The sequence below is a fragment of the Hesperophylax consimilis genome, chromosome 15, assembly GCF_061612785.1.
Source record: "Hesperophylax consimilis isolate HC1 chromosome 15, BYU_Hcon_1.0, whole genome shotgun sequence".
Lineage (NCBI taxonomy): Eukaryota > Metazoa > Arthropoda > Insecta > Trichoptera > Limnephilidae > Hesperophylax > Hesperophylax consimilis.
This window is the reverse complement of record NC_142850.1, coordinates 20,382,019-20,406,354: the sequence shown is the minus strand read 5'-3', so window position 1 is coordinate 20,406,354 and position 24,336 is coordinate 20,382,019. Positions and strand designations below refer to the sequence as shown.

The following is a 24,336-nucleotide window of genomic DNA, read 5'->3' as shown; positions in this document are numbered from 1 at the left end:
TTAAAAAATGCTGAATAATTCATTTTCCACAACTGTTGTGATGTATCGAGGGCTTAAAGTCAAACAACATTATCTACAAAAAACAAACCATTGATTTGAGGGCTTAAAGTCAAATAACGTTATTTACAAAAAAACAAACCGATAATTCGAGGGCTCAAAATCAAACAATGTTATCTGCAAAAAAACATGCCGATACATACTACATAATTATTATTGATATGTCTTTTTGTAGATAACTTTGTTTGACCATCCCTCGAATTATTGGTAGGTATATTTTTTGTACTTATAGTGTTTCCAAAAGGGGTAGCGGATATTCGATAGTTGGATACAACAAAATATATTAATATTAAAATTCGTTGTTTATTCTTTATTTATCTGAAAAATTATTTAGCAAAGATTATGTTGTCCAGATTCGGCCCTTCGTCCTGCTGGCACTCCTCTAATCTTGAACGAAGATTGGCAACAACGCGTTGACCCATCCCTCTTGAGATGGCTGCCATTTCTGATCGGATTATTTTGCTTCAATAGTTTAAAATTCATCGGTTTGTTCTCGTATACCTTACTTTTTAGGTATCCCCATAAAAAATAATCTAGCGGACCTCTGACAATCTGACTCAACGCAAACACCAGTTAATTAATGGTGCCTCTACGAGAAATCACTTTATTCGGGAGCAGTTTGTTTACAGCTTATATTGATTGACAACAATGAATTTTAATATTTATATTTTTGTTTTATCCAACTATCAAAAACTCACCATCCTGTATATAATTTATTTGACTTTAAGGCCTAGAATTATTTGTATAGAAAACATTGTTTGACTTTAAGCCTTCGATATGTATCTACATTATTCACTGGAATGACTGTGGAAGTTTTTTATACTATTTAAAATTTTGACTATTTGTAACTCAAAGCTTATTTAAATAACAGCATAGAGTACTCCACTAAAAGCTTTGGTTTGTGATATTAACTTTTTCGTTTCGTGTTAAACATGTTAACAATATTAAACCAGCATTAAAACAATTAGTTTTCTAATGAATAACTTGAAATACTGACTTAAATTAAGAACTGGTTGTTTGAACGCCTGTCACATTTGACACTGTCATCAAACCGACCATCAATGCCATTTTCAATTTTTCCGCATTTGTCATTTCAAATAACGGTCCCTGTTAACCGCTGACCGTCAGCCTTTCAGCCTTTAGTCAAATTTTGATAACCGTTATGCTTCACTGCTGATCAAACAACTCAACTAAAAATTTGACCAAAAGTTGACGGACTGAAAAGTGACTGTTAAAGGGAACCGTCTTTTGAAATGGAATGGTGTCGATGGTTGATTCAATGATAAAGTCTAATGTGAACGAGGGTGCAAATGGCTGACTTTTAACACTGTAGCGATGTATTAACGGTGATTGGGCTGTTACTTTCAGAGTTTGTTAACTACAAATAGTTCGGTTAGTTTGGTTGAAGCGAGGCTAGATGCCAGTGGTAAAGGGGTGAGTGGAGGATCCCTCCTTAAAGCATTAATAACTACTAATTAACAGATTGGATGACTAACATTACTATCTCTACTGCTGCTTGCTTGATGTATGGATCGCTAATTGTCTCCTTACAAATTATTTTCCCTGAAATATTATGTGTACACATACACAATTAAGATCACATGGAATAAACTAATATACCTCGGGTTTACTTGTCGCACATCCGCTACATTTAGTTGGTCCTTAGAAGGTTTTAGACCGAATGAATCAAGTGAATTAATACAGTCCGATGACGCAAATGAATCAATTCAGAAGGGACTCTGAAAACTGTGGAGTATTGGATTAGTCGTAATCAGTCGAATTCAGCCACCTTTGTGCCATTTTAAACAGCATACAAATAAAAAAGTATGTAATAACTCAAAATTTTTCTAAATTCCATTTTTTTTTCAAATATTAGGACACCAAATTCATATGATGTTTGGGACCAAATTTGGTTTCCTAATAATTAACAGGTTAAAATATTGCGTATTATATAAATTGTCTTCAACTTTCGTTAAATTTCTTTATTTATAGTTAAAATCATGTTGAATAGTACAGGGAATTATTTTGGATTGATTCATTAGTGTGACATCTGCTTGTTCACAAAGTACAGAACAAATCAAATGAATCGATTCCGATTAATATGCCAAATTAATTGAATGCATAGCACTTGTGTGGAATTGGTCTTAGTTAATCATATTCGTTTTCCTCATCATTATTTATAATGTTTTAGTATTTGCAGTCAAAACCAAAATTATTATTAAGGAGAATAAGACTGAATTGATTCATTAGTGTGAATGAATTCCCACATTTATCATAAAAATGAGCCACTTGGGCAGTGTATTTGGAGTAAAATCATATTAAAATATGTTATTTTATTGCCATTTTTCACGCACTTGCTGTAAGAAATACAAATCTATATTTTGTAAGTTTTGTACTTCAAATAATTTCCTAAATCTTATTAGATTAATCGGAAGATTGTTATTTGTATTGGAAATAATATAAAAAATATATACCTATAGGAGACAAAATGGTTGCTTTGTGTTGCTTAATGTGTGGGATTGTATGTGCTTTTGTAGCTAGGTTTATGTTAAAATATTTTAATGTATTATTTACAATATGAATAATAGTTTGTTTTACTATGATCACAGATAGGGTTCTTAGAAGGATTATAATTTATTGTAGAATTATGTAAATATAAGTTATTTATATTTTAAAACCTTGAATAATATGTACATGTATGTAATTATATATTTTTGTGGTTCATATCTTTGAAATTTATTGTTGTTTTGCTCTTCTGCATTCTTCTAAGTTGCCTTTTTTACTCTTTTTATAGTTATTTTTTAACATTCATATATGTATTTATTTATTTTCTATTCTTCCGGGTTGAGGATATTTTCATGATCCAGGGTATCTTGCACAGTAGATTGATAAAACCCTATATCAATACGATATTGACGAAATCCGTCATCTATGGTCAGTTAGCCATATTTGCGAGCACGGTCAGAATATGATTCCGACAATCGCTAGTCAATATGTATCTTGCACGGTAGATTGATAAAACCCTATATCAATACGATATTGACGAAATCCGTCATCTATGGTCAGTTAGCCATATTTGCGAGCACGGTCAGAATATGATTCCGACAATCGCTAGTCAATATGTTCTTGCACGGTAGATTGATAAAACCCTATATCAATACGATATTGACGAAATCCGTCATCTATGGTCAGTTAGCCATATTTGCGAGCACTGTCAGAATATGATTCCGGCAATCGCTAGTCAATATGTGCAACTTTTAGGATAATGACATTCATTATGCTAAATAACTGGCTTATTAGTGAATGGAGGTGAACTAACCAATTAAAAAATCTAAAGTAAAAAATGATACAATAAATAAATAAATAACTTAGCTCTTATGCCTGAAGTGCTCCTGCCGACAGTGCATTCGGCCGAGTGCTCAGCTGATGTCATCAGTACAGTCAGTAATCTGCCTGGTAGCGGGCGAGCGATCCGATATTGTAAAGTTATCGATTTCACTATGCTAGACTCCCTGTCACTGAGAGCTCTGTTGTGACCTCTCTTTCTGTTACATGCTCCATTTCTGAGATGGAGAGAGTGAGAGATGGAGAGGTTGAGAGATGGAGAGGTTGAGAGATGGAGAGGTTACAATGGATCTATCGGCGGTTCGCCCATATTCTTCTGCATGTAGGTTATATATTATTACATAGTATTGCATGAACTAGTACTATTCTTCTTGGTGTCTTATGGTATTACATTATTTACTAACCATGTACGTATAATAATAAATGTATTAATGAAAATATTGTCAATTCTTTTTTGTCTTAACAATTATGAATATATATTTGTGTATGTGACATTAACAGAGATATTAAAATACATATGAGTTTATTATTATATTTGCATGTTTTTGATTTTAAACTTTTGCATAATAATGAATTTAACATAATCCAACCTAACTTTTGAAAAGTCATATTAAAATGTGTCAGTCGATAATCTAATTGTATGAATAGTTTAATCATTGATTTAAGTCAAATTATGTATTTTTTAAACTTTGTTTTCAGCATAATGCATTGCGTTCGGTCTGTCCTGCCACTGTCAGTTTAATTATAAAGATTATTTCGACGGTTGGAATTGACCGGGACGTTCGCCAAGTGGCGTTGAACTGTGTCACTGTTATGGTGCAGGTCCTTCACAAGTCTACTCCGGAACAGGTAATGCGTACAAGCCGATTGTTTTACAATCTCCCACATAAATAATATCTAGATGCAAAATTGATAATGGAATCAAGGGAGATGAACCATGAACCGTTTATCAGTATGAAAGGGCAAAAGTGTCGTTAAAATCGTTCACCCATATTTATTCGTAACCCGGGAATTTTTGTCTTTCTTTTTAAAAATTAATATAAATTAATTTATTTTTACTCGTATCTAAGATGGTTTGAAAGAATCTTCCATTAAAACTTTGATAGTAAATAATATGTTTTAATTTCAGCGTCAAATAGAATTATCGCTAATCCTCGAGATGTACACAGACAGCATTAAAAAGATTATCTCCATCGTCCCATCCAGCAATAATAAATCAAATAAGTTGGGAGAGAATAGTCGTAGCAAGACTCCCTTGAGAAGAGCCTCACACATCAGCAGCAAGGAAAGCGAAGTAGAGGGAGACAGCGGAGATGCAGCCGTCCTAGCCGAGACTAAAGGGGAGATCTCGTATATGCTCGTGACTGCTTTAGTGACCTTAAGAAAACTATTGGAAGACTTTGAATCCAGCAGATCGGCAATATGTCAGTTGCTGATTGATTTGAATTATTTAAGTGTTTTGATTTCTCTACCTGATAATGTTATTGTGAGTATACTTTTTAGTACTAATTGGAATAAGAAACTATGTAAGGTTGAACCATTTGAGTTAAATAATATTACGATTGATTAAATCAATTTTCAAACTCATCTCTCTTTAGTTGGGTCGTTTCAAACTACATCACATTTGATGACCATCGAATCGACGATCTGTGCCATTTTGAATTTTTGATGTAACGTTCATGTTATGCTTGTCAGTTGATCACAATTTGATGAAAAGCTAAAAATCGACTTTAACAGCCAGTGAATGTTGCTTCCGTTAAGCTTAAAAGCTTGACCGTTATGCTCTCGAAAATTTTAAATGGTATCGTCGATATTATCATTTTTTATTTACATAATGAATTTGTGTTTTCCAGGCTTTAAAATTAGACGACCAGTCATTAGGAATAGAATGTATTAAATCCATAACTAGACTACTATCATATTCCCGCACGGCAAAGAAAGCCATTAAACTTAAATACAAATATGATGACATCGCCGCCTCATGGCTTCTCTTGGGCACTCCGTCTCGGGAGCTGCTCCTGGAGTGCCTCCACATGGCCATGGACGGGAAGAAGGAGCAGGACGAGGAGGCTCGACTCTTCAATCCAGAGGTGGTGCTGATGCTAATCAATAGTCTTAATTTGATGACTGATGGGGATCAGGTGTGGATAGCACAAAAGCTGTCTTGGCTGTGCACTAAAGATTTGAGAAGGTATGTTGTTTTATTAGAGGTACAGTCACAAGGAGGAAATTCAAAATTGGTTTTATTTTGGCTATAACTACACATATACAAACTGATAAAATGTCAACTGTCGATGTCTCAAATATAAATAAAGAAATTCTATTTTTTAATTTTTTTTATTAGGTTTGTCAACAGTGATTCATACTAAAGCTCTCGCAATACAATTACATTTAACATGGTTGATACTATCACAAATTACAGACAAACACAACATTGATAATATTATAGAAAATCATTTCACAAATTTGGAATAACAAGGGTCCAAGATGCCAGCCCTGTGGAATTCCCGATGGTAAGGTAAAAATATCCGCTGAGCTACCACCAATAACCACACATTTGTCTTCTGAGCTTTTTAGTTAAAAGTGATCATCCATGATGATTGTTCTATTTGATGATGTTCGATACATGTGTATTATTTATGTAAAATATTATTTGTTTTTTTATTTGCAGTAAATGGTTGGCATGCCAGCACGGCGCCATCCTGGCCATTTGCAATATCCTGTCCAATCACAGCGACACGGTGAGCTCCCCCACTGTTTCACTGATCAACCTCATGGACAACCTGGCCTGTACTTCCATCACTTCGCAGGAACTTAAACAGGTTAGCCACATCTTTATTAACTGTCAAAATTGATTGTTCAGCGACAGTGAGGGAAAAATTATGAAATCTGTGTATTTTCAAATATACATGGTCTGAAAGGGTTAATTTTTTTTGCGTTTTTCCCTTCTAATCTGAATTGTGTCCAAAGGAATATATGTTATTATGAGCTGTATAGCACTACTACTGCATTCAATGAAATAATATTTTGCAATTAATTGCAAGCAACCATATTTTCTTAATTCTAGATAATGCTTCTCCTGCGGAAAGAGAAAGACTTCAGTCACAAGATCCCCTTACTGCACATCCTCTGCAACATCACCCGCAAGGGCTATTTTGTCTGCAAAGCTTTCCTGGACCTGCAGTCTGAGGCCGATGGCATCACCGTTCCCAACATCTGCAAGTGGAACAATACCTCCTATGGATTCAGCTTCCACTGCTGGATCTGCATTGAGAAGCTTCCCGAGTCGCATGAGAGCTATGGAAAACAGAGGCAGCTACTCAAGTCAGTCAATTTTGTTATTACATTTTAAATTAAAGTTATGAAGTTAGCATTTTTTTGATTACTTTCGATGGGTAGGACATAACTGATCATGCGGCTGTAGTATTCTTTAGGGCTTTTCGTTTGTACCTATTGCCCAAATGGAATAGAATACTTAATGTCATTGAATAATGCATATTTACATGCGTTATCAATCGTAAAAACCAATTGATAAATATCCGAAATTTCCAGAGTGGTAGATACTCTCATTATTGCCCCGGTTAACGACAAACATTCATAATCGAAACCTGCTTTAAATGGCTTTTGTCGTGTTTGATAACCAGGTCTGAATATACTGGTACTTTCCAACCTTCCTCTTCTCCATCTCCTTCCCTCCCCCAACCCCTTCAGCATTAAAAAATTCCACCAATTATGATGGGATGCCATAGACCCACTGGCTTTGGTGCACTTGGGACTCTAGTGCGGTATTAATGAAAACAAAGAAGTTTCAAAATTATAACACTATACACTGCTCTAATAGTAAAGTAGACATTTTTAATCATATAAAGCTGATAATAAATTGTTTTGTTGGTACTTTGGATTCTACCTTTTACCTTGTTTGTCATTTACTTTGTTTATTGTACGGTTAAATATAATTAATTTATTAAACAGTAACGTACAATTTTTGGGCATCACGCCTGTTTTATATACTTAAATAAAATAAATCAATAATATTTGCAGCTTGCTGACCCAGTCCGGCCAAGGCATCGAGATCTCCATCGATCAGGCGGGCGGTCTCGTTGTCACGGTGCTGAAGAAGAACTCAGTGATGAGCTCTACTGTGCCGTCGGCCATGCTGGACGACGGCCGTTGGCACTGCGTCACAGTGTGCATGGCGTACGCGCGGCGGGCTCTGTCACACAACCAGGTCAGCGTGTATGTCGACGGTACGCAGCGGCTGGCCGTCAGCATGAAGTTCCCTTCTTTTGATGATGTAAGTAACTCTAACAATGAAGAGTGTTAAAATTTTGCCGATAGCAAAATACTAAGTAGCAGGCTATTTAATTTCATTTCACCAACATTTTTTTAACTGTGCATTCACTGAGTGACAACAGGCAATAGGTATTGAAATAGTAAAACTAGATGAGTTAAATTACATAAGCAAACAGTGGCATAGATTTTTTTGTAATAATTCCTGGAAAGTGCTTATTGGGATGTTCAATTTTCGTGAACAATTGAGATTCGAAGTTCTTGCACTATTAGCACATTACATATTCTTAACTTTGTAAATTGCAAAATGGTGATTTTGACTTTGCTGATAGCGCTGACCCATAAATACAAGGACCTCACTTCGGAAGTTCAATGCTTAGCTGAGGTTAATCTATAAAAGAAATAACCATTGCTTGAAAATTACACTCAGCCACGTTGGTGACACTCAACTGATGCATTTTAGCTAATTTTTAACTATTTTGAGCTGTTGCTCACTTAATTCAGTTATTTATTCTTTTCACAAACGTTTGAGTGTGTTTTTATAGATATTTCGTTAACAAACATAATAAACACTATACATACAAACCTACCCTCTTATAAATAAATATGTTTTAAATTTTAAACAACCATTTATTTACCCTGCATTAACTTTTGGAATACCAATGCCAATTTTTCGCCGTCTGCCAGCTGATTCTATTTTCATAATAACTTATTTGTTTTCATTTAACTTACCTCATAATGTCTTACCATATATTTGTGAAAATAGTATATGATCTCACATAAGTAGTTTTTCCAGAATAGCTCAGAAAAATGATTATTTTGATTAATCCGTATGCAGAACTCAAGAAGTTAATGGATGTCTGTCAGATGTGTACAATTTAAAACCAGCTTATTTGTAAGGCCCTTAGTAAATATGTAGTCGAGAGAGAAATAAGTGAAAAAACAAATAGGCATATAAAATGCAGGTTTTTATCGAACAGCAAAAAAAGCTTGCCATTTAAACTCAGCTTCATTGATGCTAAATATGTCAATATTCCAAGTGATTCTATTTAACTGATAGTAGTCATACTTCTTCAGGTAGAGAAATATCAGAAATTAATAATTAATTAATAAATTGATTTGTGAAAGGGGTTGTAATCAAAGAGGGTTAAAATAAATGATTGAAAATACTTTGTTTGCAGGTGTTCATGCACTGCTGTATAGGAGCCCCAGTTCCCCAGGACTCGAGGCAGACTACCAAGAAGCCGGAAGTAGAGAAAGAATCATTCCATGGAACGCTAGTCAAAAACCTGTTCAACAATCAGTTCCTGCCTTCATTAGTCTTACAGGTATTATTTCAACTTTATATATTTCTTACCTTGCGAATTTTCACCAAGTTTCGATTCGATCTTAGACGAGTCTGTTATACAGACTCAACTCAGTCTATCTCAGTAAATGGAGCCTGGTCAAAGGAGCTAGTAGCATTGGTCCCCTATGCACTATTGCTCTTATGCGAATCTCGATGAACATGAGTTTTGGCTTTATGAGAAGGGTCGTTTACTTGACTCATTTTTGTGTAAGTCGGCTCGCAAGTGGAACGAGCTACCGTTTTCTGTCTTTTCTTCTTAATGTATCTGGGCGTCTTCAAGACCCGCATTAATGAATCCCTTCCCTCAGCCCCTGCAGTTCCGCTGCCTTCTCACTGGGCAGACAGGGGCGCTCTTGTGAGGTGTAACATAAAAAAGGAAATTCTGTTTTTGTGGCAGTGTCATTGCCGTTCACATTAATGTTGAAATGGAGGTTTGTTTATTACAGTTAAAAATGTACCTGTGTATAACTAAACATACAAATTTTGGCTGTTGGCGGTAGGTACATTGGTGATTACACGATTGTGTCCTGTCCTTCTTTGTCCTATCCTGTTAAGCCGTGTACTAACCTGCGAGCTTTACCATTACGTTCGCGAGCGACTCGCGGCGAGCTAACTCTTGTATAATAGTCCTAGCGTATACACTAGAGCTTGGTTACCGTCTCTACCTACGAACTGTGTCAGAGTTCAGTATATGTACAACTTTATGTGAAAGTTCAATGAACTCACATTTATTTATTTTCTCAAGTTATTTTCAAAATTGTAATTGATTGTTCAACAAGCATAAGTATTTTATTAATTAATATAATTTTTTATTTGAAATGTGTAATTTTTTTTGTACAAATGTTGACAGGTGCTTGATTGAAGTTGAAATTTTTAAGTTTACTAACATTCAAAGGGTAATTTTTTTCTTTTGAAATGCAATGATCCTGAAGCATTTAAAAAAAACAAAAACTTTCAGCTTCATAAATCTTACAAATATCCTATGATTTTACATGGGTTTAAAAAAAAATCTTTTTTGGATATCTTTTATTTGTTTTATGATTGTGGGGCCGTAAAAAAGTTTGGGATAGATTGATTTTAAAATTTGATTGTATGTTCCAGGCACCTTCCTATCTCTCCTTCGGCTCAATGGGTTCTCCCAAATCTCAAGTCAACACGATGGATCCTTCGCACGGCGTTCATAACCAGGTCCCACTACACGGTCACATTGCGCACGCATCTCTATTCAACGATACCTTCACGCCCAGCGCGGCCCGGTGGCTGCACGAGGCGGGGGCTGATTGCCATACGGCCCTGTGCTCGGAAGAAGGCTCTGATAGTCAGGAGATGTTCAACCGACTGGTGTTCTGTTTTAGTGCTTTGGCTACTTGGGACGGATGCTGTATGAATTTGGGTGCTTCAAGTAATTATAATGGAAGTACAATGGCGTTAAGAGTTAACACTACCAATGTGAAGGTGAGTTTTAGTTCATTACTTATGTAGATAATGTATATGTTTAACAAATATGAATCCAATTAATAAGAAATTAGAAACTTCTATTTTGAGTATATTCTAGAACAGTGGTTTCCAATTAGTTTTCCTGAGTACCCCTTCTAGAAAGAGTGCAAACTCGTACACCCCTTGAACCCAAAATAAATAAAAAATTTAATTAGTTATTCGACATTTATTAACTTTAAAACTTAATCGTTATTAGTGGGATAACAATTCTAATAATAATAAAAATCATATATTGTTAATAAAATAAAATAAAATACTTTTTGTTTTAAAACCACGAGTTTTTAATAATTTTTAGAACCGACCGGTTTCGCTTTGCTCAAGCATCTTCAGGGTACAAATTATTACTGTAATACTATTATTATAGTAATAATTTGTACCCCGAAGATGCTTGAGTAAAGCGAAACCGGTCAGTTCTAAAAATTATTAAAAACTCGTGGTTTTAAAACAAAAAGTATTTTATTTTATTTTATTAAATATGTCAAACCACAAAGCGATTGCTTTCTATAATCATATATTGTTATTTAACTTCTTGATTGCCGATGCAAAATTTTCGCCGTGCGCCAGCTGGTTCTATTTTCTTTATAACTCACCTATTTTTTGCAAAATTATGTTATCGTCTTACCAGGTAATGTGTTTATATATTTATAAAAATATAGTAAATAATATACCATGAGTAGTTTCCCCAGAATAAGTAGTTTTATTCTGAAAAATGATTTTTTTAATAGCATCCTTAAGGATACGATGGTGAACAAGAGGTTAAGTTTAATGGGATAAATGTGTATGTCTATCTTTGCACAGCTCTGTAAAATCAGGTTGTTTTTAGTGAGCTTCAGTCTAAAGTCATCTTCGGACTGAAATCGGTGACGATGTTTAGTTTTTATGTTTGTTATGGCTGAAAATCCGCTATTAATGTTTGCATGCGCGCACCCCTTCAAGCAACCTCTGTCTCAAAGTCTCGTACCTCTGGGGGTACGTTTACCACTAATTGGGAAGCACTGTTCTTTGTGGTAAGTACTCACAAAGAAAAAAGGATGGCGGTTACTTTGGGATGATGAGAGGGTGATATTTTAGTATTTTAATTTTAATTCATAATGGGGAACTGAATGCATTAGGTAAGTAGTCGCTAATATAAAATTGTCAAAAGAAACGAGGCTAGCAGTCCACAGTAAAGTTCTGAAACCAACCCTGATGTATGGCAGTTGATGGATGAAAGTAGACTGAATGTGGAAGAAATAAGATCCCTGAGGCGTAGGTGTAATAAAACCATGAGTATTACAAGAAGATTGGTAATGAATGTAAGCAAAATGGCAGGGAATAAAACACCTCTAAAAGACATGGCGATCAAATGAATCAAGTACTATAATCATCATGTCAAGATTCCATGTGACAAAAAAGTATGTATGAATGTTAATGAAGCAAGGAGTGTGAGCCAAGGGTAACCGGACAAATCAGAACACTTTTGAAAAGTGATGTAAAGTCATGAAGTGATAAAAAAAAATTATGTTAGATTTTTAGGCTACTTTTTTTTCACTTTTTTTATTTTATTCAAGCAAGGAATATAATGTATAGTTGTCGGTAATTAGTAGCATTAGGAGCTGTGTGCACAAAAAAATTATCAAAAAAAATTGCCACCTTTTCAGGAAGTGATAAACGCCATCTCCAACGTGCACGTGTTCTTCCCACTGCTGGAGGACGTGGGGGTGGTTGCGGATGATGAACCAGATCTAGACGTTTTCCGTGCCCTGCCCAGTCCCCTGGCCGAGCAGGGCGGACAGCAGCTACAGGACTGGGAGGTGCTGCCATCCAACTCGTACACAGGTACTCGGTGAACCAGCTCAATCTGATACGTTTCTTTACGTTTGCCACAAATCGTCATTGTTGAATTTGATATCCATCTCTGGTCTGGAGCCCCAAAATAACTTATAAAACCCTTGACTCTGTACGGAAATGTGCGGTTTTTTTGATAGATTCTCCAATTTTAATGGATCACAATCTTTAAAGCACAAACGTCAGATGGGAATTTTGTTCTCGTTCTACCAGTATTTCAATGAAAGATGCTCCAAGGAACTAGCGTGATCCCTTCTGCACCTGTGCACAGTCGATAAACACTGAATACATGCCCAAAATTTGTGACATCAGAACTTCTACGATTTGCTCTTGTGTTCAACTGCTCGGCTGTGAAATGATTTGCCGGCCTCTGTGTTTCCTCCCTCCTACAACATGGGTCTCTCAAAGACCCTGGTTTAGACCTTCCTTTCCTCAAAAAGACCCTCCACACAACATCAATGATATAAGCCCTGAAGTGGTCTGTAGACAATCAACGTAAATTGTCATTATTTTTTTAATGATAAACTAATGTTTATAAGACGAGGTTTTTTATGCATTGCACAAAGGATAATAAATTATTATAAGCAATAATTAGTCGCCTGTAATATCAATACAAAGTGAAAATATCTCCCGAGTAAAAATAAATGCCGCCGACGGGACTGAGTGAGGTCTGACCGGACATCAGAAATTACGACTAATTATTGCTTATAATAATGTAAATTGTCATATTCCGTGATTAAACTGAATTCCAGAGGGCTCGATAGATTGAGTAGTTGAACGAACGATTGTCAATCACACAGGAAAACGATCATTCCTCTGTGTCATTGGCTCGGCCTCTATTCGCTCAACCAAATACATGTCAACGGGAAGTATCAATATTGTCAATCACATCATTTGCCTCAGTAAACGATCAGTAAATTATTCAATGTTTTTATATGAATATTATATACCAGTCTCTTTGTGAAGGTTCCAAATATATGTACATAATTGTCGAATCGTAATGCAAGTCTTCTTTTTATATTTATCTTCGTGCCTTTCGTTAACATTGGTATTTCAACAAAAGGACAGTATATTATTTAGATAACATATTTTGTTATTGTAATAATTCAATTCCTGGAATGAGGGCTTTTATGACCGTGAAACCTGATTCGAATCTCTATCTCTGTTCCGCACCCACTCAACTACTAGGTGCAAGCGAGCGAGAGATGTCGGGCGTATTTAAAAAAAGCAGGTATGGGCAAATAGCGATAGGCGGACCGTAATAAACATATTACAAGGTTAATTGAGTTGCATTTCAAATAATATTCTGTATTCGTTTAGTACTTTTATAGCTTGGGTATTGGGTATGGAAATTTTTATTAAAATATTTTAATTAAGATATAGCGATTTAAAACGAATTCACGCGGGACCTTTATTTTCGCCCGGAGACATCGTATCGCCAGCGCAAAAAATACCCGCCAGAAATGTGTTAATATAAAAAAGGGTTTACTGAAAGGTCTGATTAGTATATGTGAGGTAATCAAGTTAATTAGTGTGATTATTTAAATACAAATTCATGTTTTATTTTACAGAATGGAAGCTGGATCATAATCCCATATCAATGTTTTTGACATTGTTAAAAAATAGTATAATGGGAAGCCACCTGAATCAAGAGGAGCTTGTTAAGAATGAAGGGGTTGTGACTATAGGAATGCTCCTCTGTCAGGTAAAATTTATTCATCAACTTATTGCACACTACTAAAGTAGTCCCAGCGAGAGGTTGTGTGACATCATTGTTCTAGTATCTTACATCTTTATCGTTTTCATACAAAACGAGTGAAAAGGAAGAAACTGATCATCGATGACATCCGTACGACCTCTATTTGGGATTACACACTTTAATGGATTCTTAAAAGTACTACCATTCAAATTTGTTGTTTCTTTTATTTTTCAGTGCAAGCCATCCCTTATAGACGTTAATGTACTAATGGCAACCCAATTGCTCGTAGAGACTGTTCGTGACATTCCAAATCCGATTCTCCTGAAAGAACTTTACCAGAATATTCTCTTCAACTTTAAGATATGGTCCCGCAGCGCATTTCACATACGAATCGGCCACATACAATACATATCCAACCTGATCAAACACGATCGCTTATACTTCAGAAAGAACTTTGGCGTGCAGTACTTTTTCGACGTGATTCGCACGTTCTACGCAAATGGCGATAACATCAACATAAAAGATGCGAAAACTATAAGACTGGCATTTCTTGGAATTATTAAGTATTTCATTAGTAAAGATATCAATATTAATGAGTTGCTCTGTGCCCTTGGGTTTTTGGAATCCGTGAAGGAGGAGCAGTTGTTGATAGAACTGCTGGAAATGTTGATGACTCAGATGGAAGCCAAGAATTGTAAGGATCAGATATTTTTGCTGCTTCATGAGAAGTTCACTGGAGAGACTCTGTATGTTTTGTTGCTGAACAGATCTTTTGGAATTGAGTTTAAGTATATTTTAGTAAAGGTAAGAAACTGTTGTTTTTATTCAACAAAAATCTATAAAATTTTTTTTTCCCTAATTTTGATGCTTTCTCTTTAGGATAGTCGGGCACTACCAGTTGATATGTTTGAAGTAGCTCCCTCTATGCTATCCATTGCTTCACCATTGCCAAAATTTTCTACATAAATTCTTTACAGTACAGCACAATATTGTAACGTTTAACTAATGTTATGTTATTTAACTAACTTAATATAATTGTATAAATGCAGCATCTAATTTGCCAATTAACCTAGCTCTTCATACTCTAAATAATATTTGTCTTAACTCTAACATTGACATTTTTTCGGATTCACTGCCCAAATTCAAATGTGGCATCATGTCAATAATTTAAACTGTTAAATGCGTATACATACAGATACACACATGCACACAAACACTCACGCATACATTACATACGTCACACACACACCTATATACTACACATGTCACCTGGTAATTAAGGAATAAACATACCACTTAGCAGACATTACAAGGAAACATAAAATAGGTACACAACATGAAGTATCTTATTCCTGTATATTGTTTCATCTCTGTAAATCATGTACTGTTTTTTTCTATAATATAAAATAAAATAAAAACAGAGGTATAATTTTACAGAAAGCAGCGTATTTTGCTACAGTAAAAGTCAATTGTACAATATGAATTCATACATTTTAAAAAGTCGCGCACAGATATTAGCAACACAACACGCAATGCAACGAATTACCATAGTGTTCATGCCCATTCGGTGTGCAGTTCATGCTCACTATGCTAATCGGTTGCAACCCTTGTTGCATCGTATGTTGTGTTGTTAATGTCAGTTCATCCCATGTTCACAACCAGTTCATGCACATTTGGTGCGTAGTTCGTGCGCACAGCAACATACAGTTCCATGATAACTCAACACAGCGACAATTCAGCACACCTTCAAAAAGTGATATAAAGACATTAAAAGTGAAGAAAAACACTAGGTTAAATAGTTACCTACTTAACCTAGTTTTTGTTTTATCACTTTTCATGATTTTACTGTCATTGTTTTGAATAGTAATTTTAACCATTCAGAACATTAGAACGTCAAAAGACGTAAATATGATAATAGCGGTCAAGACATTAGAACGTCTTTTCACGTAAACACGCGAGATTTTACAAAAATCGATTTATTTCCATCACTAGTATACGGATTGCCATGATTTAAAAAACAGAGCATCGATAATGAATAACGCTACGCGTCTGTATTCAAGAATATCTATGGAACATAGAGTTGCATTATCTAAGCCGATTGAATCTGTCATCTTGTTCGTTCATAATTTATTGCGTTTCTAAATAATTTATTAAAAATATTTTAGTTTGGATGGTTAATATTTTGAGGTGACTAATAGTTTTTAATTATATTTCTTCAATATATAAAGTGTTATTTCTTTATGATACTAACGGGCTTTTTCACCAAACCCTTATAAAGTTTATCATAACTATATGTCACATAAAATTATGCATACGATAAAGTTGCTCATAAACCTAGGTGCGTTTCACCACAGAAAACAAGGTCCCACGCAGCTATTAGACGAATCTCTCTGGCAACAGCGCTTTTATAATGTCTAATGCAACGCCTGTCTTTAAAATGCGATTGTTTCTATGGAATTGCAAACGTCAAACAGACGTGGTTTATTTATGCAGGCGACATTTCTGCCCAATTCATTCTTGGTAAGTACAATAGTTTTTGGTATTGTTAATTATTATGCGATCTTACTAGAGATTTGAGTCGAATTAAAAGATTTGTCTTATTTTTCAGGATGAATAAACGAGATCGAAGCATTAATTTTACGAAAGACGAGTGACAGTGTAAACAAACTACTTGAATATAGCGACGCGGTGATGTCCTTAGGAGATAACGGCATCAGGTATTATAATATTACAAATGAGGATGTTCAAAGTCACACAATGTCCCGCACTGATTCTTTTGAATTATTGTTCTTCCTGTTAATCCCTAAAGCCTTGCAACGTGCATCTCGAACTGTCAGAATTCAGATTCCATATAAATTCGCTATTTTTTAATATATTTCAAAATAAAATACTGTTCTTGAATGTGGATTAAAGACTCTCAGTTTTGTGCAGTACAAATCGATTTATGCACTTAAAAATATAAAATTTTTGAACTCAAACATTGATAAAGTCACTTACAAATGGTTTTTTCATCATGAAAACTGTAATTACTACTTTACACGAAACAAAAAATGTATTTAATTAGACAAAGATGTTATAAAAGTTATTGTCCCTTAACTTTTTAAAATTTAATATGAAAATTTGCAAACCTCCACAAATATTTATCAAACGCTAAATGTTTTTTCATAGAATTATTTGAATTCTTTCGGGAGCGTTTATAGTAAATTACTAAAAACGCACTATTCTCTCTTATACTTCCAGATAACCCGAATGCTATTGCAGAAGAGGTACTCATGGAGGTGTTCTCCATAGAAGAAGATGAAGACGAAGCATTCCTCGATAACCGTCCACTTCCAGGGCTATTTTTGGATACGCAGTCTCCGATCCAGAAGCCCCCGCCTCAGACCTTATGCCGTGGGATAGTTGGACCATTCCCCTGCTTCGCACGCCTCGATGATCAAGCAGCCGCAGCCGGTGTCTGTTGTGAGGCGGCCACTGCCTCAAATAAGCCGCCGTCTCGTTAAACAGAATTCCCCAGACTCCAGAGGGTCCTGATACTTGAAGACAATTGAGGAAATAGGAGGAAGATGATAAGAGGCAATTGAAACTGAAAAGCACAATTAAAAATTGCAATAATAAATTAATGTTTTTTTTAATTCCATTCCCTTTTAACAAATATATATTTTTAATACATAATTATTTACAAATATAGAACTTAAATTATAATAGATTATTAAACAATAAACATTATTCAATGATCTCGTGACTGGATCCAAGCTACCTCTCCTGGAAGCAGTTGTATCTAATAATTAAATTGGCATAGCAGTTACTTCCGTGTTCATGCAGAACACACCATTTCTGTTGAGGCGTACTTCAGCATTTTTTCACCTGAAATAAGAGAAAGTAATTTCAGTAATCAACATTATTATTTCAGTGCAATGGCAATGCCATCAGGCGACAACACTGTGCTTGTCACTTGCCCGATGAGTCTTGTGAATAAAGTTGGCTTGCGCTTTCATCATTTTAATAGTCTTCATTGATTCTAATGACTATTTATCACTATAGTATGTACTACTGTAGTATGTTATTGAAGTAGCTAAGATTCTTACTTGGTGACATTGCGATTTGCAACATGTTTGCAGGATAGCCTTTAGGAACTGATCCAAATTATAAGTAAACCTCTTTTGGGAGCCAGGTCCTAAGGGAAGTGAACGTACACTGGACGGAGGTGTACAATAGCCTCCTAGCACTTCTTTTTGGTGCAGCATTAATCCTGAAAACAATTATATTATGGTGTATCTATGTACAATGCTTGTAGCAGGATATAATAATATATTATGTGGGCACACAAAATAACATTACACACAGTAACTAACGTCACTGGGTACATACACTGTTATTATTTGAGTACAGCTATTTCGTTATGTATTTGTATTAAAATAACATACCTGGTGGTGGTTCTCCGAGACATTTTGTCGATGATTCGGTTATGGATTACATAACAGCATGTTTCATCAGTCGAAAGCGCGAAATGAAATCTACATTATTCAAGACTTCCAATTTTTTTTCATAAGCTTATATTGTCACTTACTGTTCACTCTTGGTATTCGCATTACTGACGCCCGCGACCCGTCATATGCTTCTGCATCTTCAATTCTGGCAAAATCCTCAATTAAATCCACATTAAAGTAAAATAATGTAAACTTCACAGCTGTCAAAAGTATCAAGTGTCAAGTCAAAACGTACTGAAAGGCAATAGGTAGAAAACTCGGCTAATATATCCGACATATAACCACTATAAGCTGCTTCAAGTACCCTATAGTGAAGAGGGACTTTATCTTACATATAGGCGTTTTTGAGCGTTGGTGAAATCAAAATAATACTTTATCCTATGCATAGTGCTTCTGACAGTTTATGAGCAGGATGGTGAAATACCCCGTCAGAAACAAGTACATTTTTCAAGGCTTTGAAATAATTGTAAGCGATTTTTACATATTTTTGACGTTTTCATAAAATGTATATTTAGAAACGCAAATATTTACGTATTACATCACAATGCGATAGTGGATTTCATAATCTTTCCAAAACATTTTTTAGAATGAGGCTACGTTTCCCAAAACGTGAGTTATGAAGCTTTTAGCAAAACTCGTAAATAACACAAAAAATATCACGTTTTGACAGTTCTCAAAGGAACACATAGTAGATAAAAGTCTTTGTCTGAGAGGTTAATGAGTTATCCCAAAGATATTAGAAGAAAGAGATATACTATGTTGGCCGCCGGATCGTGGGCGGAGTACTACCTAATTAGGGTACTTTGAATACTATCGGGACGTGTACGCACAGAAATCTGTTCTCTGTATTAGTGCGGATACCTTAGCGTAAGCGAAGGTGTGCAGTAGTATTGGTGAACAAAACCGGCGACACTGGGCAAAACAATTCCACACAGTATGAACTGCTCATAGCACATCTCGTTCTTCTAATATCTTTGAGTTATCCGGTAATATCCGGTCATTGATTAAATTTAGGTTACGTTTGTTTTTTGTTACTTTGAGACATTTGTTCCCAGTTCCTCCTGACTGTGATCCGAACTGACCGAGTGCACTCCAGGAATAAGTCAGCCATGCAGCTGCAGGATGGTCATGTGGCCATGTTCCCGGGCCTCATAGGCTACATGGATGCCAAGGCCTTCACCTTGCCCCTCGCCACTAGTATCTTCGATCTCATGTGCTATGGAGGTAACAATATAATAACCAATTTTTTTCAACTGACTTTTTCACAGTAGGGTTTTATATTTCAAAAATACATAGAATATAGAATAATGCAAGAAGTGCCTTGTGGGCGAGTTTCGCAATTCAAATATTTTCCTAATCGAGGGTTAAATTTCCATATAAAACTGTGTATTTTACTGTCAAAAAAACTTAGAATATAGAATAAAACAAGGAGTGCCTTGTGGGCGGGTTTCGCAATCCAAATATTTTCCTAATCGAGGGTTAAATTTCCATATAAAACTGTGTATTTTACTAAAAAAACTTAGAATATAGAATAAAACAAGAAGTGCTTTTTGGGTGTGTTTTGCGATCCAAATATTTTCCTAATCGAGGGTTAAATTTCCATATAAAACTGTGTTTACTGTAAAAAAAACATAGAATATAGAATAACGCAAGAAGTGCCTTGTGGGCGGGTTTCGCAATCCAAATATTTTCCTAATCGAGGGTTAAATTTCCATATAAAACTGTATTTTACTAAAAAAACTATGTTGAATAAAACAAGAAGTGCTTTTTGGGTGTGTTTTGCGATCCATATTATATATGGATATTTTCCTAATCTAGGGTTAAATTTCCATATAAAACTGTGTTGAAATTCAAATAGGATGGAAATCCCATTGACAGCGTTATATGTTATAATGATGTCATCTTCAGTTCGAACCGTTTAGAAATTATTCCGTTTTTGTTTAAGGTTTAAAATGAGTAACTATAAATGGCAAAAATTTAAATTACACATTTTAGTATGATGATCACAATTAAATCTTCCTCATTTTTTAACGGTATCCTTAATTTGTGAAAATACCCAGAGATTTTTTTTGATTGCAGTGTTAATTTATAACTTATTTTTCTTTGTATAAAATAAATGTTTATTTCTGTTTGTTTTATTCTAGAAACCAAGGGAGGCTATGCTGGAATACTGGCACTGCTGCATTGCTTGACCTTTGAAAGCATAGATATCAAATTGGAGTTGGCCAAGAAGCTTCTAGCAGCCACCTTTATCAATCTCAATGCACCATTCATCATTGCGAAACTGGTACAAACACTATAATTTTTTATTTTGCACTATCAATGTCTTGAGTTCATTACGAGGAAAAGTCTGCTCTGTCGTTTTACTCTTCTACCACGCACATTCATTCCTTGTATGTATTTAACTTTTTTCCCTAATTGTCACACTTTCTTACAAATGGCAACACTGAGGCATAGAACAATCAGGTCACATGATTATCAATGGAATGCACCTTTAGGGATTTATAATGTACATATTATGGTGTTTGAAGTTGTTTAACATTAAGCCCTCGATGTAGGTATACACATACAATATATGTACTAGATCAAGAAATTGAATAAATGATACACGAGAATGCAAAAAAGGTGAGGGGTTGTGGTCTGTTCAAGTCGAGAGCCACAAATGCGGGGCCGGCCCTAAGCCAAACCGGCGCCTGACGTGAGAAAATTTTTGACTCTTCTTATCGAAACCAGTAGACGCCTCGGTAGGTGATCACAGTAATCAATAATAATCAGATTGTTGTGTATTGTGATTGTAGTGTTAGGTTAGGTTGCGCCCGTATAGGGCTGGCCCTGCACGAATGCTGCTGTTTTTGATAGACACTTTTGTCTGGGACTTTTTCCGTTAATGACTCTAGAGATGTTAATATGTTAGTATTAACTTGTTTTTTGTTTTCGTATGTGGCCAAAAGTGGCTATACACCTTTCTTGGTATATATGAATAATAATTATGTTTGGATGATTTGTATAGCTCCGTTTTTGTGCAAAATCACCTCAAGGGCGCTGTATAAATATATAATACATTTCTACAATGATCTATGTTATTACTAATGCAGGGTAAATTATAGGGAGTTTGCATCTCCCGAAAATAACTACAATATTATTTTTACCTACATTCTTGTGAGGCTGGTATCATTGTAAACCTGCGCGCGATACCTCGCGCGGTAAATAATATTATTCTGTCTCCATTAGTCTTGCCGTCGGGTTGACCCTAAACCTCCTCTAGCGTACGCGATTTATTTGTTTGTAAAATTATTATAAGTGAGTACATATTGTTAAAATAAAAACTAAATTAGAATTATCCAAATTCTCGTTATTTCACACTGAAGGTAATCACGCAACCTCGGATTCTGCGGATTTGGAGAAACACAGAATCATTTAGCCAACAATCCATCTAAACTGGCGATGATAACCAATCCTCCAAACTAACTATATGGAGATAATATACAGTACAATACTTACCTGGTAGGTCACTTGAGATTAACATTAACTAATTGTTTATTAGCAAAATTTAGATACAGGATTTAGGACATAATTGGAAAATTGTATATAATTTGTACTGAATTCTTTCAGGGCACTTGAGCCAGTGAAGGTTTGGTGGTGGTGATTAAGCTAATTTTTTTTTCTTAATTTTCTTGGTTTTTTTTCAGGTTGGCTGGCAAGACTGCATAGCCCGTCTTCTCATCAAGCGATGCATCAGTGAGACCATCGTAGTGGACGAAGCCATCGATCTGATGACCTTCGATGAAGAATCTCTCAAGCTGGAACCGGATTCTGGTTCCTTTTCCCACCACGCTCACATCCCCTCGCTCAGTGAGGCGGCCAACGTGATAGAACATGAAATAAAAGGTAACAATACTTTTTATAGTATGTTAATGTTACCCACTGAGATATGTAATATATAATATCATTATGATCATTATTATTAAAGGTTGAAGATTTTTTCAATATCACATAACCAGTGAGATTATGGCGTCTCCAACTGGGGTATGTTGTGAGGCTTAAGAGAGTAGGGTAGGGAAGGATATAGGGAAGAGGAAGGTTGGAATTACCTGGCTATTCAGATCAGGCCACCAAACTGGGCTAAAGCAATTTCAAGCATCGCCTCGATCCTGAATGCTGGTCTGTCGCCAGGGTGATACTGAGAGTATCTTCCACTCTCTTAACTTATAGGAAATGAACGCCTTTTTCCATAGATTTTTTTGGAATAAGAATTGAAGTTTGCAGTCACACTATGCACGCATAAGATAATTTGATCATAAGTTCTGACGAAACTCTAAGGGCGTTAATACACCTTGTATTGGGTGGAGGTTGCCACTTTAATAGTCAAGTTAATACATATATTATTTTTTTCATTTACACCATAAAAGGGGTGATAAATATTATCAATTTAATCACTTGTTGTAACATAAAATAATTAATAATGAATTTGCAGAGATAGCAGGTTCAGTGCACGGGGCCGTGGCAGGAAACTTACAGTACGCAGCAGACAATTTGACCACCGCAGTCGCGTCTGTTTGTTCCGTCATCAGACAGAAGACTGTGGACATTCAGGAGAGCCTCGGAGAACTGGGCCACTTAAGCAGACCTCATTTACCGGTAACTGATCTAACCTCAAATTATTTAAATCTGTTAAATGATATGTTTAGGACAACAGACATCATTTTAGCACCTATCGCACCTTCTAAAGAACATACCCCCAACTATTTTTAATATGTAAAAAATAAAAATAAATAGAATATAATACGAGTGCAACATACTCTGGTTGCTTAAGTGGATTAAGCCATATTTGATGACCAGATCTGAATAGCCAGGCACTTTTCAAATTTCCTCTTACCCATCTCCTTCCAGTCCCCATTTTATTCACCCTGACAATAGACTTAGGACGGGTTGTTTCAGAATTTGAACAATTCATTAAATTTTCAAGTTCTGTGAAGCTACTGGCACACAATGATATAATAACAGAACTTGAATAGGACTTTCACCGAACTTGAAAATTAAGGTTGAAATTTGATGAATTATTTAAATTCTGCTAAACAACCCGTCCTTAGTCTTGCGCGGTATTCACAATGAAAAAAAAAGTATTGGATAAAATTGCTGTAAAATTTTTAACTGTATATTTTAAAATTGTATTTTTTCGCTGCCTGAATTGCATTGGCTTTGTAACTGGATATATGTTATATATTTACGGTTGATCGATAAAATGAACAGTTTGCAATATCTGCAAGCACAGTTAACAAAAGAAATGTTCCGACGGCCGATAGACAAATTTTAGCGCGGCATCCAGATAAGTTTCAGTTAACCGTCCATATACACATCTTTTTTAATAATGTCATTCGTTGTGCCAAATTACTGGCTTTTTAATGAACGGAGTTGAACTAACGAAGCTCTTGGAATTGAAAGAAGTTGTATTCGCGGTGAGTTGATTCCTTCCGGGCCAATGATGTTACATTGGCTCGGGCTTGGAGAAACAAAAGTTGTTCAAATACAAGTTGTGCCAATCTGCCAGACTGCCAATCCATATTCATGTTGGTACTCAACAACTTAACATTTGTCAAATTATTCATATTTTTACATAGCCGTTTAACTTTTGAAGTTTAGGACTGTCAATTCATAGAGAGATCTGACAGTGTTGCCATAGTGTAACGATTTCTTATTTATTTCATGTCAATATCGGTTTGGATAGCGACTGCGCAACCGTGCCCGGAATATTGATATAAAATAGTCAGAAATCACCACGAACA

General features: G+C 35.4%; 1 protein-coding gene and 2 long non-coding RNA genes across 3 annotated transcripts in view; 2 read left to right on the top strand and 1 right to left on the bottom strand.

The window, feature by feature from the left end:
- The window catches only part of LOC149417457 (neurobeachin-like protein 1), a 238,637-nt gene that overhangs the window by 19,518 nt on the left and 194,783 nt on the right, over positions 1 to 24,336 (top strand). The window contains exons 6-20 of the mRNA XM_089640313.1: positions 4,102 to 4,251; positions 4,532 to 4,888; positions 5,256 to 5,593; positions 6,074 to 6,224; positions 6,470 to 6,726; positions 7,444 to 7,696; positions 8,874 to 9,020; positions 10,142 to 10,495; positions 12,178 to 12,355; positions 13,936 to 14,069; positions 14,298 to 14,867; positions 19,609 to 19,777; positions 20,698 to 20,840; positions 22,243 to 22,441; positions 23,028 to 23,191. Of these exons, the coding sequence (XP_089496439.1) occupies positions 4,102 to 4,251; positions 4,532 to 4,888; positions 5,256 to 5,593; positions 6,074 to 6,224; positions 6,470 to 6,726; positions 7,444 to 7,696; positions 8,874 to 9,020; positions 10,142 to 10,495; positions 12,178 to 12,355; positions 13,936 to 14,069; positions 14,298 to 14,867; positions 19,609 to 19,777; positions 20,698 to 20,840; positions 22,243 to 22,441; positions 23,028 to 23,191 (3,564 nt within the window). The remainder of the gene's footprint in view (positions 1 to 4,101; positions 4,252 to 4,531; positions 4,889 to 5,255; positions 5,594 to 6,073; positions 6,225 to 6,469; positions 6,727 to 7,443; positions 7,697 to 8,873; positions 9,021 to 10,141; positions 10,496 to 12,177; positions 12,356 to 13,935; positions 14,070 to 14,297; positions 14,868 to 19,608; positions 19,778 to 20,697; positions 20,841 to 22,242; positions 22,442 to 23,027; positions 23,192 to 24,336) is intronic.
- On the top strand, positions 16,532 to 17,633 carry LOC149417464 (uncharacterized). The gene is made up of 3 exons (XR_016303309.1): positions 16,532 to 16,583; positions 16,672 to 16,780; positions 17,304 to 17,633. It is a non-coding gene; the product is annotated as an uncharacterized LOC149417464 (long non-coding RNA).
- LOC149417463 (uncharacterized) lies at positions 17,823 to 18,777 on the bottom strand. Its single transcript, XR_016303311.1, has 3 exons — positions 18,491 to 18,777; positions 18,152 to 18,315; positions 17,823 to 17,930 (listed from the first exon to the last, which is right to left on the bottom strand). It is a non-coding gene; the product is annotated as an uncharacterized LOC149417463 (long non-coding RNA).